The sequence below is a fragment of the Pseudopipra pipra genome, chromosome 4 (assembly GCF_036250125.1).
Source record: "Pseudopipra pipra isolate bDixPip1 chromosome 4, bDixPip1.hap1, whole genome shotgun sequence".
Lineage (NCBI taxonomy): Eukaryota > Metazoa > Chordata > Aves > Passeriformes > Pipridae > Pseudopipra > Pseudopipra pipra.
The window spans coordinates 30,386,089-30,404,219 of record NC_087552.1 but is presented as its reverse complement, the minus strand read 5'-3'; the positions used below and the strand labels follow the sequence as shown (position 1 = coordinate 30,404,219).

The 18,131-nt window shown below is 36.9% G+C and overlaps 1 protein-coding gene across 1 annotated transcript in view; it reads left to right on the top strand.

The window, feature by feature from the left end:
• The window catches only part of TNKS (tankyrase), a 145,243-nt gene that overhangs the window by 100,108 nt on the left and 27,004 nt on the right, over positions 1-18,131 (top strand). The window contains exons 6-12 of the mRNA XM_064652202.1: positions 248-342; positions 2,954-3,020; positions 3,464-3,650; positions 5,711-5,832; positions 8,343-8,434; positions 8,525-8,603; positions 16,817-16,988. Of these exons, the coding sequence (XP_064508272.1) occupies positions 248-342; positions 2,954-3,020; positions 3,464-3,650; positions 5,711-5,832; positions 8,343-8,434; positions 8,525-8,603; positions 16,817-16,988 (814 nt within the window). The remainder of the gene's footprint in view (positions 1-247; positions 343-2,953; positions 3,021-3,463; positions 3,651-5,710; positions 5,833-8,342; positions 8,435-8,524; positions 8,604-16,816; positions 16,989-18,131) is intronic.

Genomic DNA, 18,131 nt, shown 5'->3' with positions numbered 1-18,131 from the left:
GTTTTAACTAGGAGGTTCTTATTGCCTTAAAGAATACCTGTATTCTTCCCCACCTTAAGGAACATTTTTTTGGATTGACAAGAGGAGGGGCCTGCACGTGCTTTGTATTTGTTAATTTGGCTAATCACAGAAGGGAACTGTAACTTATCTTGATGCAATGTGTAAGAGAAACTAACAGTACTTCAGTGGCAGAAAGTGCAGGAGTTAAAATTTATGTGGCTCCCATTCTTCATCTTTTCTTTTACAGTCCACTCCTTTACACCTAGCAGCAGGCTACAACAGAGTTCGGATAGTCCAGCTTCTGCTTCAGCACGGTGCTGATGTGCATGCAAAGGACAAAGGGTATGTAAAATTAACTGATTTATTATCTGTTTGCAGCAGAGGTTTTGTATTAATCAAGATGAAGATTTATTTCTCTGGTTCATGTTGCAGCATAATCTCAAATAGTTGGCTGAGAATGTGATACTTGCTTCCAAAATCTGAGTGTGGTTCATCGTAAATGAACCTTTGTTAGAGCCCTGATAACAGACACTTATGATTGCACTTGTTTTAGGTCTTTTTTCACAACTTGAAATTTTTTTCCAATCTTTGTTCTTTACTTCCATGCACAGACTACCCTATGAAATCATGGACTAACAGCATTATTTTACAGAAGACAGTGGGGGGAAGATACGGGGGCTTAGTGAAAAATGTGCATTGAAAAACCTATCTGCAGTTTCATTATGCTGTTGCGTATGGATGGATGTAATTCCAAGTAACATCAGTAATGCTCATGTGCTCATAACTTGTGGTCCTTGGAGATGTATCTTGATTGATGCTGCCAGCAAAAATCAAGATGTAGTAGAAGCTAAACTATTCTATTTTTGCAGTAAGGATGGTAGTTAGGTAAGATATCACAAAAAGTACACAGCAGTCAGAAATCTGGAATTATACATATTGTGCATTGTTCTCAGCCACACGTTTCTGATCTGTAAGGTGATGATTTTCATGATGATCTGTTAAAAGGGCTTATTCCTCACATTGTAGAAATTGAGCCCCCAGTTGAAGGCATACATTTTGTATTCAGAAGTAAGATATTCATGTGTGTGTGTTCTGTCTCCATGAGCAAACTTGAGGCACTTCCTATATTTTCATTTTCTGCTGAGTCCAGCCTAGTGTTAAAAGATTTTTAATCAACTTCTTAGTTTTTTTCCTTTCTTTCCAAACCAGTCCTCAGTGTACTTAAACTCTTGAAGTTTGGCTAGCTGTAGCACTTCAGTCCGTCCATTCACCCCAATGGCTTTTTAAAATCAGAATTATTGTGAAATTCATAATGACATGTTATGCAAGTAAAAAAAAAAACAAAACCAAAAACCACAAGAAGAAAATAAGACACAAAAATCCCATAATAAAGCTCTAATTAGTACCTGTTCAGGTAGATTCAGCACCATTAGGCAAGTTTGAGGTATTTTACACCTTTCAAAAATTTCAGCATCAGTTGGTAGAAAATTCCAGTGTGGATACTGTAATTAAGTTTGAATGATTTGCTTAGAAAGTGTAAAAAGTAACTAAGTTGAACTTGAACTGGGTGCTGGAGCAGGAGGGGAAAGAAAGGGAACAAAGAAAGGAAAACCAATATGCTTACTCTGTATTAAACTTTAAATTAACCCAAAGGTATTTATCTAACATCCTAGTAAGCTCCCACTTTTTTTCAGTGGCATCACACATTTACAATCAGTGTGTTGTTTTGTTTTACCTTACTGTTTCTTAGTTATACATAATTTATAGGTAAGTAATGCTATAAATAAATGTCACTTTTCATTTAAGGAGCTAAATTAGGTTACATTGATTTTATAGACCTCTTAGGTTCTCTTCAATGGGGTCAATTTAAAGAGAGCTCTTAGGAACTGGGCTGCATTTTCAAAATGGTCACCACTTCTGGTTACTCCCAAAGAGAAGCCTTACCAGGGAGGCAGCTCTTTTTCCACTGATCCTTTCTTTCCCTTACAGTTCTCTTGCACAAAGTTGCAATGTGCTGGAAGAGGAAAGGGGAGGGGATGCTGCAGAAGTGGCCAGGTGCATTACTGTAGTGATTATCTTTGCTGACTGGCCTTGAGATGACCATCATTTTGGAAGAGGGCAGGTATTTTGAGTGCTCGGTGGACTGACTAGTCTCTCTCTGTCCCACACATGCACCCAGAAGTTGTAATTAAGAAAAGCGATGATAGAAAAATAACAGTTTGGAAAATTTCCCCAAACAAATTTCCCTCTCCTGTGACAAATGCAGTGCTGCTTCTCAGAGCAACTACTTTAAAATTAAGTTCACTTAATTGCTGTCCTAATGCTCTTTGAGTTGATTTTGCAATTCTGGGAATCACTCCCTGTATTTTCCATAAATGGCGAAGGGTTAATTGTTGTTTTCAGTGTATTGTGCATAGTTGATCCGTAAGTAGCCTGTCTTGCTTGGCTTGAATTAAACTCATTTTGTCCTTTTTGCATCTCCTTTTCAATGCATGACTTTTTTATTAAGTCTTGTGCTTATGACCAGATCCCTGTTATTTACTTTGCTAGTGTCAGTTTTAACTATGGCCTGCAGTAACATAGCTGTACAAAAATTACAGGGACTCTCTTAAAAGTATCATGAACAGTTAAATAGGTTGTACTATAAAAAATGGAGTAAAATCAGGTCATTCCACAGTCTGGAACAGCAATTTGAGTCTACTTTCTATGGATATTTCTACATCTTCATAATATACCCAGGAGTTATGTTAGTGTTATCTGGGGAATTTTGCTTTTCACATATCATTTTAAACAGGAGTTCATATTTAGGCAAAAGCAGAATACTAGTGAGCGAATTGAATGCAGAATGGGACTTCTCCCCCTCCTTAATAGCTTCAAGAAAGATCATGTCAAAGCCACTTAATGCAAATCTTAATGCTACTTAAATAAATGTCATTTGCCTTCTTCCATACAGTGGTCTTGTGCCTCTTCATAATGCATGTTCATATGGACACTATGAGGTTACAGAGCTGCTGCTTAAGGTAAGCAGAAGGATGGAAAGTAATTACTGTAGATTTAGGTATTCATGAGATATGAACTATTTATACTAGAGTTGAAAAACAAGACCTTTGTTTTTGTAGTAACAGGTTTCAAACATCCTGTTGTCATTTCAGAAGCCTGCAACTTTAGGTCTTTGTGTGGAACAGTGTATGTGTTTTTTCCCCACCTAAATTCTTTGGACTGATAGTAGAGTTTAATTTATTTGAATTTTTCCGTGCAAAAATTAGCTTACATAGAAATTCCAAATTTTTTTTGAGGATTCAACAGTATTTTTGTGTATACTGATATCTTAATTATTTTTTTTGCGTATGTGTTCATATATGAAAGAGTGGAACCAACTTTATTTAATAAAATGAAAATTTGTAAGCTTTTTAGTTGTAGAAGATGATTTCTTACTAATCTGAGGCTTTATTTGCTGTGCTAGCATGGTGCCTGTGTGAATGCTATGGACCTCTGGCAGTTCACCCCCTTGCACGAGGCTGCTTCCAAGAACCGCGTGGAGGTCTGCTCCCTCCTGCTGAGCCACGGCGCAGATCCCACGCTGGTCAACTGCCACGGCAAGAGCGCGGTCGATATGGCTCCGACGCCTGAGCTCAGGGAGAGGCTGACCTGTAAGTGTTCTCAGACTGCAAACAGTTGGTGGTGGGTGTAAAGGGATGCTTTCCTTTCAGGACAGCTTCCTTGAGTGTCACAAGCGGGTGCAAAGCAGCAGAGGAGCTGCAGCTGTGCTGCTCACTTTGAAGTATGCAGGTACCTCTAATATGCTGTTTGTGATATTGCCCAGTTTTCTTAAGTTTAAAAGTATTAAGGCACTGCTGAATCAGTGACTGTGGTTTTTCTAATGCTTGAAGTCCAGTTGAGTCACATAAGAGCCTCTATATTGAGGCTCTTTATTGCACTTAAATGGAAACTTCCAAAACATAGGTACCTTCGGTGTGCAAACTTGGAGATTGAAATTCCATCACCTTCTTTTGCAGTCTTTGCAATCCTTATGCTGCTTACAAAACAGTCTTTCAGCTCTAATTTGAATTCCTATGTTTTTGCTAGCCCTGTTTGAGGGATTTGTTTTCTCAATGTAATAAACTGTAAAAGATAATTAATTGAGACAAGTATGGAAACAGAGTATTATGAAGTTAAAGAAAACTTCTTGAGAACTAGATTCTCAATTATAAAGTTTCTGGTTTTGTCTGTCACCTTTCCAGTAGAGCAGAAGGCCCCTGACGCTAATCATGTGATCCTGCTCTACTCACAATCACAGATAGTCAGGTTTTAGTCTGTCACTATTGTTTGCATGTGAAAGTGGTGAGATCATGTACAGCAGAAAACTTTAATCTAGGAGAAAAGCGGAGGACATTAGTACCTTTTACCTACTTCTCTAGTTTGTATTCTGGGCTAAAGTGGAAGGTGCTTCTGGCTCTGAGGAAGGTTAATTAACCATGTACTTAAGTTAACAAGCAAAAAAAAAAAATCTATTTAAACTTCATTTTATTTCTATATGTATAGTTCCTCAAGAGTAATGGGGAAGGATTCACGTCCATTAATATCCACTGAAATTTGTATACGAATGTGACCGTTATGTCAAATTTGACAGTATCTTGATGGGACATCTTGTATTTTCATATGCCAAGTATCATGTTTATTATCTTCTTGAGTTGTTTGATTTTTGTACTTTGGGAATAAAATTACATTATATTTGTTATTTCAGGATTTATTTGTACTTGTGTTTTGAGTAGTGCTCTGTTTACAAAGAAATTTGAATTATATTTGAAATTAAAATTTAGAAGTTATTAATATTTATTTCTATGTATAAATCCACAAATACACAAGATGTTAAAAGAAAGCTGGGAGAAGAAAGCCCCTCTTTAACAAGTTTAGTATTTCAAGCTTGCTTATGAAAGAAAAATACTGATATTTTTACTGAAATCAAGGTGGTTTTTTTCCTAGTTCCCAGGGTCAGACATCATTTTTGCTAACCTACCTTTCATATGTATATTTTAAGAGAAACACTCTTATTCCTTTTCACATTCAAAGTTATTTAAAACTAAAATGAACTAGTTGCTGACCTAAACAAGATGTGAACATAACAAAATTACTTCTCTGTACTTGCAAAGACATATCTGCTGTCAAAACCTGTCTCTCATCTTTATAGCAGACTGGCTTCAATGCTTAGCCAGTTAGCTTTCTTTAAGACCAATAGTTTAATATTTTATGTATGCATTGTTGTTATTGTTATTATTTATAATTTTATACAAATTGTGTCTATTTAGGCTTTACAGTAAATTTTTTGTCATTGTAAATACAAAAAAGTACTGTAATGCGTTTTTTCTGAAAAATATGTCATAGCACTGTGCTTACTTGAACTCATACACAGGTAATTTAGAGGTCACATATGCATTTAATGTCAAGTGGGTGGAGGATAAGAGGGGGAAAAGCTATAAGGATTTTACTCAAGGAATCACTTCCCCTCTCCTTTAGAATGTCCCCTCTCCTTTAGAATGTCCCTTTAGTTTCAGCAAAACATGTTTTATGTTCTGTGTCCAGGTCAGCTACTACCTGAAGACATGCAGAAACTCTCCTATTTCCTCATAATTGAGTATAGCTACCTGTCTCCTATAACATTTATAAATGTGACATGTTGCTGAATATTAAATGCATCTTTTTCCTCTAACAGATGAATTCAAAGGACACTCTTTACTGCAAGCAGCCAGAGAAGCAGACCTAGCCAAAGTGAAAAAGACACTTGCTTTGGAGATCATTAATTTTAAGCAGCCACAGTCTCATGAGACTGCACTGGTAAGATTATACAGTCAATTCATTTATTTTATGATAAATGTGGTGGTAGTTTGGCAGTCAAGGAGTTTTATTTCTACACTATGAAAATACATTCATCATCTGAGATTGAGGATTTGCCATCAAACACTTTATATATTAAAATAAAATAACTGTTACAGAAAAACACCATATAAATTATTTTATCACTTTTTTCTTCCTTCTAGTAGATTACAGAAGCCCTCCAGCCACTCCCCACCTTTTCTTTTTCCACTTCTCTTTCTTTTTTCCCCATCACCCTCTTTTTTTGTTGGTCAGTTGCTGTGTTTTTTCTGGGGTTAAATTCTGTCCTGCGGTCCAGTGTTTCCTTCATGTTTTATATGGACAAGCTTGGATTACAATTTTTCTTCATAGGATATGTAAACTTGTTGTGAAAGGGTCTTACAGGATTGGAATAATACTGACAATGCCACATTAGCTATGGAAACAGGAGTCTTTGAGACTTTCCTGGCAGTATCCTGCTCTTATTTCATTGTTTGAAGAAGCAGTGGAGGCAAAGAACACAGCCAGTATCCCAGATGCAATGAAGATATTGAAGCTGAGTGGGACTGATGGTATTATTAAAACCACTATAGCTATGATACTTTATTCCAGTGGAACATTTTCTTCACAGTGGTAGATCTCAGCCGTGGGCTGATACAACTGCATATTTAGTGTTACAAACATTGTGATTGTGATCAGAACACCGTGTGTTGAGTACCAAGCATCCATATGTTTTGTTTCCTCTGTGGAGGACTCAGCATCCTAGCCTGAACTTAGAAGCAAGATAGAGAAGAGAGATTTATAGACTGAATGTGAAAGCAGTATGAAATTTGCAATGACGTTATCCTTTTCTTCCTGAGTATATCAGCTGCTGCTGTGTGACATCTCTTTAGCTGTGTAATGATCACTTCATAGTCCTATGATGTTCTTTGCTCTTTTCCACCTGCTCATTCTGCAGAGACAGCTGGGCCAAACAGGATATTTTAGCTCTACTGATGTATTTGTTTCAGTATTCAGTAAGTGTTTGACTGTGATTTTTCAATTTTTGCTTCCTGTACTTGAGATTTCCAAGTGGTCTCCAGTCCAAGTGGAAGGCCTTATTTTCCAGGATTGGGTGACGTTATGTACAATCTAACTGAGCTATTCCTGCCCTAAGCATAATATTGTTTACCATGGGCCACTGGAGTCTGTGCCCTATTACCCCACAAAGGCCAAAGCAAGCACTTGGGTTTTTTTCAGTATTGCTCTGAAGTTTGGCAGTATTTCACATTTTTGTGTGTTTTAGGGCTTGTTCATCATATTAGCAGGAAATATGGATAGGATATTATCTGCAAAGCCTTAAAAATGCTGCTACTCTTCAAAGCAAATGTTGATCTTTGTGTTTATTTACAAAGCTTGCCTTTGCAAAACTTGGATGTGCCCTGCTGACCAACAGAAATGTGAAAGCTTGAGTGGAAGTTACTTCCTAATGAAGGCTGAAACTGGGCAAAAGATGGTTATTGGTACTATTGCTGCTTATTAGCATTGGGTTTGGGGTTCTATCTCATTGTGAAGGCTGTTGTTTTGCTATTAGAAATTTAGAGAACTCTGTTCCAGGAGACTCTCTGGTTTTTATGGGTTTTTATGGGTTACTGGTTTAAATCATAGGTAAACATGTTAACCTAAACATCCAAAAGTTTCTCCTTTTTCTTATAGTCTACTTTCTTGAGACATCCAAACTTGAAACAGGCATTTCTGGACTGATTTTAAAGCCTGCTGTTCAATCTTATCTGGAACCATGCTGGTAATTTCAGGCCTCAGGAATGCATTGATAGAGCCACAGTTGAGAAACAGTGGCAGATGCCAGCTGCATTTAGGAGAACAGTTACACCTAGCAGGGCGCTGTGTGGGCTGTGTCCCACAAGGGCAGGTGTGAGCATTGAAAAGCCCTATGTGAAAGGTCTGTCTTTCTCACAGCTTGTTAAAAAAGAGACTGTAAGAGAAATTTATTGCCTGTTTGCTTATTACATAATCTGTAGTTGGGTTCATAACACAAATAGCTAAAAACAAGTTCAGGACACTTTGAAGTAGAAGAAGGAACAAAGCAACATACAAGTAATGTCAATTTGACAAGAGCAGCAGAATCTTAAGGACTCTTTTGGAAGACCTCTGTAGAAAGTTAGGCTGTTTCAAACCGTTTGTCTTTACCTCCTTTGTGCATTATGTGTCAGTTTTGTCCTGATAGCTGGTTAATGTATTTGGGACCATACCGCTTTTTTTGTAAGTGACAAATAGCTTTAAAATGAAAACTGTTTTTCTGAGTAGAATAATTTAGCATTGATCACTAGCTTGTATTGTTCAGTATGTTAGGTTTCAGCAGAAATATGATGGATTCTGTTTGTAAATTTTGTCATCTGATTTTAGCAGCGTAATTAAGAGATGAAGTAATGTATCTTTAAGTTCTTTGTCATCGATGTAGTTGAAATATAATTTATATTTACTTTTTTTTGCAGCACTGTGCTGTGGCTGCTGTGCATCCCAAGCGGAAGCAAGTTACAGAACTATTGCTCAGGAAAGGAGCAAATGTTAATGAGAAAAACAAAGAGTACGTTTCTGAAATTTCTGAATTTTCCAAAAGACTCTGTCATACTAGGAGTGTAAAACTAATATATTTTTTTTTTTTTTATTTCTCTAGCTTCATGACACCTTTACATGTTGCAGCTGAAAAAGCTCATAATGATGTCATGGAAGTTCTGCATAAACATGGAGCAAAGGTAAATATACTTACATGTATTTTATTTAAGGCAAAAGATAAGAAGAAGGCTTATGCTGGTTAAATACCATGTTAGTTTTTATGATAGTTATTGCTTTTTATTCTGTATGCCTTGTGCTTCTTGTGTGAACCTTGAAGAATGTTTATCTTAAATCAGTACAGGATCTTCAGGAAGTGCATTTGAAACTAGGTCTTCTCTCCAGATATCTGAATACAGGTTTTAGGAGTCTAGCTTACTAATTTTTAATGAATCTTGCTACTAATTTCTAATAAATGTGGTCATCTAAGTGCCTCTTGTTGCTTTATCTTGTTGAAAATATCCAATGTCTGAGGTTGCTGACACCAAGTGTAGTAGTCTAATGCTGAGTATGCCTTAGCCCTTGCTTGCTTCTTATTCTCTCAGTGAGATCCTTTTGCTGTGCCCTTTAACTGTTGATAAGTGCTGACCAAAGTAATTTGTGAACTTACAGTGAAGCTTGTTTAGAAACACATGGTTCAGCAAATTATTAGTTAAAGGCACAGAAAAGTATAACTTTATTTAGAATGTGGTTTAAGCATCTTTCAGAAGTATTTCAGAATGATGTTTTTCCAAATTTCAGCAGCAAACTTGACGTTTATGGTAATGATATACTTAGCTACTTAAATTTCTCAGAAATTCTTCTTGGTGGATAATTTCTTTGCATGGGTTAAAATATAAATAATCCCCTTATTTTTGCTTTTAATAGGGCTCAGATTACTCTTTTTGAGCCTTCATTGTCATTCAGGAAGCTAGAAATAAAGAAATATACCTGTAATAACAAGCTAATGTCACTTTTGCTGTGATAGGAAGTAAGAGCAATGTAGTTGTATACATAGTTAATACTAAGTCTTTTTATTTTGAATCAGTGGGTTTTAATTTATAAGCCTGTATGAGATCTCACTGTCAGAGTTCAGTATCTGATTCACTTCCACAGTACTTTAATGGCATCGTAAAATAGCTTGACAACAATACTATGGCATCACATTTGAGAATCCTGATGCAGTGGTAACTTCCCAAGAAAGCAGGGCCAGAGATGTCGCTTATAGTCATTAAAACCATTCATTATTATTTTCCCAGATTCACCCTTAGTAGCATACCTATGCACTGGAAGTGAAAAAAAATTAATTTTGCCATATTTTGAATAGATACTTCATGGCTTTATGGATCTGATTTTGCACAGGAATTGAGTACTGATAGTATTTGGTCAGGCACTGAACTGGACATGCGAGGGTTTCAAATGTACTGATACCAACATACTATCTGCTTTGAAATACAAGTAGTTGGTGTGCGCTGAGGCTTTCTGGAAAGCCTGCTACTATACTTTAGGTATTTAAATTAGTGCTCCCCTGAAAATCTAGCTCAGTGTAGTCAGGTTAGGAGCAAGCTCAAAGATCCTTACTGGAAGGCCAAATTTTATTGGTTTTGTCAGTAGTGTGTTCTTTTGATAGCTTTTATATCCTGAAGCAGGATTTTCTAAATCATGATCTGTGAGTCACTTGTGGACTGAATGATGGTGAGTGGCCCACAGTTATCTACAGACTAATGCCGCGCTGTGTTCTGTTGTTTATTCCATCGACAGTATGCAAATAGAGGTGGTCATTAAACCTCATTCTTCACTCGTATCCTGTATCCTGTGTTATTCTGAGGATAGCCGCTCACATTTATGATCTAGCAAAGCACTTAAGTGCATGGCAGGAGACCAATTGAAGTTAATATTAAGTATGTATTTCCATACTGCAATGGATCAGCTCCCTCTTTATCAGTGTCCAAAGTTTCTTAGCTGTAAAACAGTACATAATGCAACCATAATTTTTAATGAGAGATAGATCGTTAAGGTTTTATGAGGCACTTTGAAGTTCTCAGATGGGATATGCTCAAGAGTATTTATTAGTTAACTAGGCATATTTAATTACTCTAAAATGTTTGTCTTGCTTGGATATATCATTTGACCTCTTGCTTTCAAGATTGTGGACATGCAGTTCATCTAATACTTTTAACATTGATATTTCTTTGTTTCTAATTGTTGGGACATGGTAGCTTTAATCCCTGAAGCGTGACACAGGTTTTTGATTTTTTTTTTTTTTTTTTAAATTTATTGTGTTTCTGAAATTTTTTATTAATGTTTACTCTTTTTGTGCCTTGAATTTTAGTTGCTTCATAAGATGTAACCAGATGTACTAAGCTGAAATTTTTTATTATGTTTACTCTTTTTGTGCCTTGAATTTTAGTTGCTTCATAAGATGTAACCAGATGTACTAAGCTGTTTGCTCATGTTTAGTTGGTATTTTTTACAAGAGAGGGTTCTCACAGGCTGGTGGATCTAGTCCTACTGCAGTAGCAGCTTCGAACAGCACTCTCCTGCATTTTAAATACATCTTTTCCGTTTTGATGCTTCCTTTGGTGAGGTATTTGCAGTGAACAAACTGATTCTTCTAAGCCTTTGTTTTTGTAGGCTAAAAACCTCAAACACTTAGTCATCCTTCATAAGGGAACATTGCCATTTCCTCTTTATGCTTATAACCCATTCTCTTTACTAGCACCAGAAGAAATCTCGGAGCTCAGGCAACAAGAATGGAATTCATTCCCCCACTGCCTTCCATGATGGCACTTCCATATCTCTGATGTAAATGCTGGACTGATGCGTATTGGGATCATGTTTGCCTTTTTAATAGACATGAGATAGTAATACTCAGTTCCTTCCTATAATCTTGTAGTGCACAGAGAATCTTGATTATTTTTTTTTGCTAATTTTGTGTATTTGTGCCCCTCAGCACAATTCTCCTTTGCCAAGATCATTAATGCAAATAGTAGAATAAAATTGTCCCACAACCAACCACTGAGCAGCCTTCCCACTTTCAATACATTCAGTTCTTCAACCAATCCCTATTTTTTCCGTATAAAATATTTCACATGTGATCCCATATCAGATGCTTTCTGAAGTGTGTATGGATGGCAGCTACCATGTCTTTCTTTTTATTTTACAGTAATTTCTTCTCTCAAAGGAGAGGTACTATACAAGTCAGCTTTAATCTACCTTCTGGAAGTAACTACTTATTATAGAGAGAGTAACAATTTGAAAAAGATGTGTAATTGGGGCTTCAAAGAACATGGAACTTTCTTCTTCTGAAATTCCATGCCGAAAGGCAGACAGCTGATCCACAAAATAACCAGTAATAGATTTAGGAGACAAAGTCATATCAAGTTCTGAAGATTGAAAATAATTTGCAATATTAGCAATAGAGAGGAAATTCTGCTGTTTCCTTGAGGAGCAACTGAGTCAGACAGCAAAAGTGGGCTAAAGTGAAGTATGCATGTTTGCTTAGTCTTTTCTTGTTCTGCAAAAAGGGCTGTAGCATGGCAAAGACTGCTTTAGGGAATTTTTTGGGGATGAACAAGAGATGGTTCCTGGTCTTGGAGCTGGATTTAATTTTATCATTGTGTACATTTGCTGTTTGAAGTATGTTAGATGATAATAAACAGTGAAAGACTGCTTGAAAAACATGCGCTTGTTCTAAGAACATTAGCATTGGCAAGAATTAACCTAAAGTCACAACTTGCTTATTTTGGTGTGTGGTCCTGGCCCTTACTGACAACATAAACTAGGTTTGTAATTTGAACTGTGAAGAAGTCCTTGGTGCATCTCCCTTGCACATCAGCATGTTATTGCTAAGCAATACACGTGCCCTGAAAGATATTTTCATTAGCTTGTTACTTGAGTTTGCAGAAGTTGACAGTCAGTTGTACATCTAAAGCACAAGTAAGAAACCTTGGTATTTCTTAGAATTTTCTTCAAGAATGTTGATCATAAATATCTGTGGTTTTAACTGTCATATCCAGTTTTTACTTGCTTGCCTGAACTGCAGTGTCAGACAGCATTTCACATCACAGCTTACATGATGTTGAATATCCTCAAAGTATCGTATGAAAAATAAAAGCAGAGCATATTTAAAGAATCCTCAAACATAAACAATTTTTATTAGAACGATGAGCAAATCTTCAAATGCCACAATTTTATCTTTGAAGATGATCAAAATCCTTTGTTTAAAAAGAAAATAATTTGAAGGTGGTGAGCTGGTGAAAAAGTGAGTTTTATCCTGTTTTGTTGTATTGCTAGATAGTTGAATATTTTTTACAACTAACTCCTTGTCCGAATTTACAGATCCATGGGAAATTTTATATGTTTGGAAAGACATTCAGCTTTGTAGTAGTGCAGAAGAACGGAATTAGAGTATTTGCTGAATCGGAATGACTGTTGGAAAGAAAAACCTTTACGCGTGCAAGTTCACTGCTATCTTGGGCAAGTGTGGAGATGTCATGAATGCTCTTTAACTGTGATACACCTCTAAAGGATACTGTTGAAACCATTCTTCTGCAAGAGAAAATGAGCCTTTCTAAGGTCATATCAGAGAGATAGTGTCCCTATTCATGATGGTAGCAGAAATTACTTCATTCTGCTCTGCTGGGAGGATCTTGCTTTATGGATCTTTGCTTAATACAGATGTTTCTGTGCATTGGAGTAGCGTGTTGTCAACCTTTCTTGATCATGGATTTGAAAATGCTCACCATCTGTCTATACCAACACAACAAACTGAAATGGTTTTGAATAACCGTGTTGTATAATACATTTGCATCCAACATTTCAGGTAGAGATACGATTTTCTCCGTAAACAGTAAGCACTGAAAAATTAAATTTCCTTTAATAAAGTAGGTTCTGGACTATGACAGTTAACATTATGTGAAGAACTGTGTGATCTGTTGTGATTGAGTGGTTCAGCTTTTCTCACTGCTGAGACACGCAAACATCCTGACATTAATCTTAAGCTTTTATGCAGAAGAGGCAGTTGTGGAACATCTGACTGGATCATGTAAGAGCTTTCAGAGTGAAACTGACCCTTTTTTTTACTGCTTTTTTTCCTGCTGACAGAGCTTAAAATTGTCACCAGTGCCTCTTCACTCCTGTCATGTTCATTGTTAGCAATGCACAAAGACACAAGACATACTGCAACTTGTCTTCAGAATTAATGCACCAGGAGAGCAGTTGGAAGACTTGCACTGCAGGGAAGGATACTCTGATACTGGAACTGTTGTCTGAGCGCAGGTTTCACATGTGATTTTTAGAGTGTACATCTTCTAGAAAGATCTCACAGAGAAACTTGCAGTGCTTGGAAGCTGTTGCTTTTTGTGCTGCTGTAGTATCAAGGAGTAGGAGGATATTTAGGGCATTTGATATTGACAGAAAGCTGATATGATTATGAAGTCTTGCAAAAAATGTTTCCTGAACAGGTCCCAGCTGTTGAGCTGCCACAAGTGCCTGGCAGCCAAGGGAATATTGCTATAACTGTGTATATTGCTCCAAGGGAGCAGCAGTGAGGGAAGGGGAAATCTCTGCAGTGTCTGATGGTACATGACCATTTCCATTTCTCTACTGTGTCTATTCAGAATGGGGAAAAGGAAATTAAGGGGATGAAAGGAAAGAACAGAAGGAAGTCTACATTGGGAAATACTGTATAGGACAGTATCCTTCTGTGAAAAGCCTTACTTAAAAACTCTTAATTTGATAACTGCATTCTGTGTTTATGTTGTGTTTTGAGCAGTGGAATGACTCCTTTCATGCTAAAAGGTGAAGAAATCAGATTGAAAACCAGTGTCCTGTGGAATAAGAGCTGTCAAACCTGTCATTTTTAACTCCTTGCAGAAAACTTCTCTGTAAAATAATTCAGAACTGCAAGCCTTCTCATTTCAGACTGCCTATAAAGGGGACCAAATGAATATTTATCATTTTTTGATAAGTGCAGCTGGAACAATCTGCCTTCCCAGTGCACAAATAAGGCAGTACACCTTGGATATTTTATATTTTGTCAAATAGGGCTTAAACTTTAGCTCTGAATTTGAAAAGGCATATGTTTTTAGACCTGGCATCAAACACTGGTTAACCCAAGCATAGGCTGTACCAGGTTTGGTTTTTATGAGACTTTAATCTCAGTTTTGTATTTCAGTTTGTAGTGCTCAAGATGATTTTCATTTGGAAATAAATCCCGTTGCTTCCAGCCTTATTGGAGTACATTCTTTGGTTGGTTTTAGACAAGTGTTGTATTATTGGTGAGAGAAGACCTGACCTAAAGCGAACACATTCCCAGTGAAATTGCCCTGCAAAGCATTATTCTGCTTCTGAGGGTAGAGAGCAGCTGCATTTGGTGCATGCATCCCTCTGTCAGCTGCAGCCCTTTTTGTCTCAGAAGCAAACAGGTATTTCTTCAAATGGCTGACATTCTTCTGCCACTAGAATTGATTGTTTGCAAAGATAATGATTTGGAAGTGAAAGGAGACCTGGATAAGACATGTGAGATGATGGCTCTGATGACTGTGACAGTGTTCTTTTCAAATGAATATTAACATTTTTTCCAGGGACTTAGTCAGTATCAAGTTCTGCAGTGTGAATGCCTTGCTACTGTTGCTCCTACAGTTTGTTCAGTACAGGCATGTTTAACACAGGAATTCAGTGTTAAAGAAGACATTATTTATGATTTTCTTTCTTGGATGAACAGTGTTATCAGCCACTTCCAGAATTCACAAATCTCATTTCATTCTGCCTCTACCATCACTAAATGTGTGTAGCCCCAGACCTCTGCTTTTCTCTGGGCCCTTCTCATTGCTGAAAGGTATCCAGTGTCCTGAAGTAGATGAGTATCCTCATCTAAACAAAATGATGGATTTGGGACATTCAGCGTCTATTTAATATTCATGATAGCAGTAAGTTTTTTATTTGAAACAAAACTTTTAGGGCAATCCCATTAGAGTGGCATGAGCTGAGCACAGTTAGAAGAAAGCAGAACTGTTCTCCTGTCCATCTTCCTGTAAGAGAGGTTTGTGATCTGAGAAATTTTTGCTTCATCAATCTGTAAAATAGTTTCAGACTATATTGAATCGTGCTTCTCTTTATTCAGTTGGTTGTTCTTTGTTCTTTCCTGTGGCTTGATATTGTAGTATTGCAGGTATTTTACTTATTTTTTTTACCCTATTTGGTAGTAGAGCTTTACATAGTTACTCCTCTAATTAAATTTCATTTAGTTATAGAACATGTGTCTTACCCAAGACGTTTTTTCATTTGTTTTTGTGGAAATGTAGTAGGGTTTGCATACTGCATTTTAGGTGATAAATAGCAAGCAAAACCTTTGTTTGCTGCCACCACAAAGATTTTGAGAAGGTAGAAGGGTGGGGTTTTTACAGGACAAAGTCTATTATGCATGCAGTTCACAGCCTGCAATCTGTAGGCTTGGAAACAGATAACAGGTTCTGAGTTGCTTGCAGAGAATATAGAGTAGTTCTGTATTTCATATAGTGGTAAAAAAGCTGTTGGGCATTAGCATTTAAATTTGTAATGAATTGCTGCTAGGTACAGAGTATCTTCTCAAAAGGTTATTTTTATGGGGTGTTTTTCTGCTTTTTAAAGCTCTCTATTATTCTTTACCTTTTTTGATAGCGTACCAGTGGAGATGCTTCTAGGTACTCTTTTAGGTACTCTTTTAGATCTTGACAGATAGATATGTTTCCATTATCTCATACTCTTTGACAGCAGTACTCCATTTTGCCTGTTTATGCAATCCTGTATTGAGTAGAATTATATCCAGTTATACTTAACATTTCTGTAAAAGCACAAAAAACAAGGAGGAAATGGACTGTTGTATCCAAGTTTTTCCCCCCACCCTTCATAGAATTCCTAGTTTGACATCTTTGTTTGGCATTAACTCTTGGTAGTGTGTAATGTTGAGTTAATTCTCCTTCTGAGAATGAGAGATGGTAATTTCCTTAAAGCTGGAAGATCTTTGAATTGTTTGGTAAACTGTTTGCATCCTTCTCCTCTTTTGTGATAGTTTTGCTTTTCTTACAAAAGGTCGGCTTCATTGAATTTTTCAAAAGCTTGATCGCTATTTTAAGTATGGTTTTGGGGATCCTATGTTGTCTGCTAGCTCTGCAAACAAATAACCTCTGTTGTTAAAAGACACGAAAATATCTATGGTAAATTATTTTTCTTTAGGAGTGTTTTCCTGTTTTGTCATTTGGTTTTGTTTAATTTCAGTGCAGAGGAATTGAAAGATAAATTTGTCTGCCAGAAAATTCTTCTTATTAAGGACAGGGACAGGTGCAGACTTTTAATTATAGCAGTGTTTTATTTTATATTGCTGCTGATTTTTCAGATGAATGCACTGGACACACTTGGTCAAACAGCATTGCACAGGGCTGCATTAGCAGGTCACTTGCAAACCTGCCGGCTGTTGCTGAGTTACGGCTCTGATCCTTCCATCATCTCTTTACAAGGCTTCACAGCAGCACAGATGGGAAATGAAGCAGTGCAACAGATTCTAAGTGGTGGGTAAAAATAAAGGATTGTGTATTTGAACTTCGGTTTCTCCCTTTACAGCTTTGGATCTTATTTCTTTTTCAATGTAAGAGACTTGCAGTAGTTTTCTCATCTATCCCTGTGTGATACTTGTCAGAAAATATAAATACGTAAATAAAGAGCACTGATCAGTTCAATGATTTTGTGCAAATTGGGAAGAAAATAAACCTCTTGTAGATTTAGAGCATGCTGCTATACAGGGAGCTTGTAGGAAGGCACATGTAGGGAGTTTTGGGGCTTTTTTGGTAGCAAGTTCCAGGGCAACTGGAATATCGCTGAGCATGTGGGAAACCTTCCCTTCACCGGCCTCCCTGTTAGGTACTCTATACTTTAGCAGTCACAAGTAGAGTGTTACAGGCAGAAAAATTCTGATATTTGCTAAGCTGTTTGGACTTTTACTTCAAATCCCTCTCTTGTCCAGCAGAGAAAGATTTTTGTTGTTAAAGTGCTTACATAACAAACTGCATAGATAACAATTTGTTTATATCTTGCGTTGAAGAATTGAATGAATGTTTAAAGAGGGTGCCACTGTTTTTCCTGTAAGTGCTTAAGGGTTTGCATCCTCTTACGCATGTTACATTTGAATTTTCGCAAGTACAGAGAAGAATAATTGCATCAGTAGGAACTACAGAGGAAGTAACTCACCTTACAGTGAGATGTGCAGGTAGTCAAGGAAAGGCACATATCTAGATAGATGAGAAGATCTGTGGTAGCTAGAAACTCCATTTCCTCCAGTGTTTTCAACGTTATTGCTTTAAAATAGGACAAAAAAAAAAAAGGCATTTTACAGCAGTACAAGGAAGGACTGTTTTGAAGTGTACCCACTCCTGAGATGCAGCTGGTTACACAGATAGCATTACCAGTTTAAAATGTGCACATGAATGTATGTATGTGGATTGAGAGAGAAGAATGTCAGCTCTAGAGTCGAAAACTTACTGGTTTACACTGAAACTAAGACTCCTTATTCAGCTTTTTTGTTGAAGATCACAACCCCAATTGCATTTTTACAGATTACAACAAACCAACTCCACCCCCCAATTTTGAAAAATATGTTGAGCACAAGTTAATATAACTTAATTATCCTAAGTAATCCTAAACATCTTTTTCCCTGT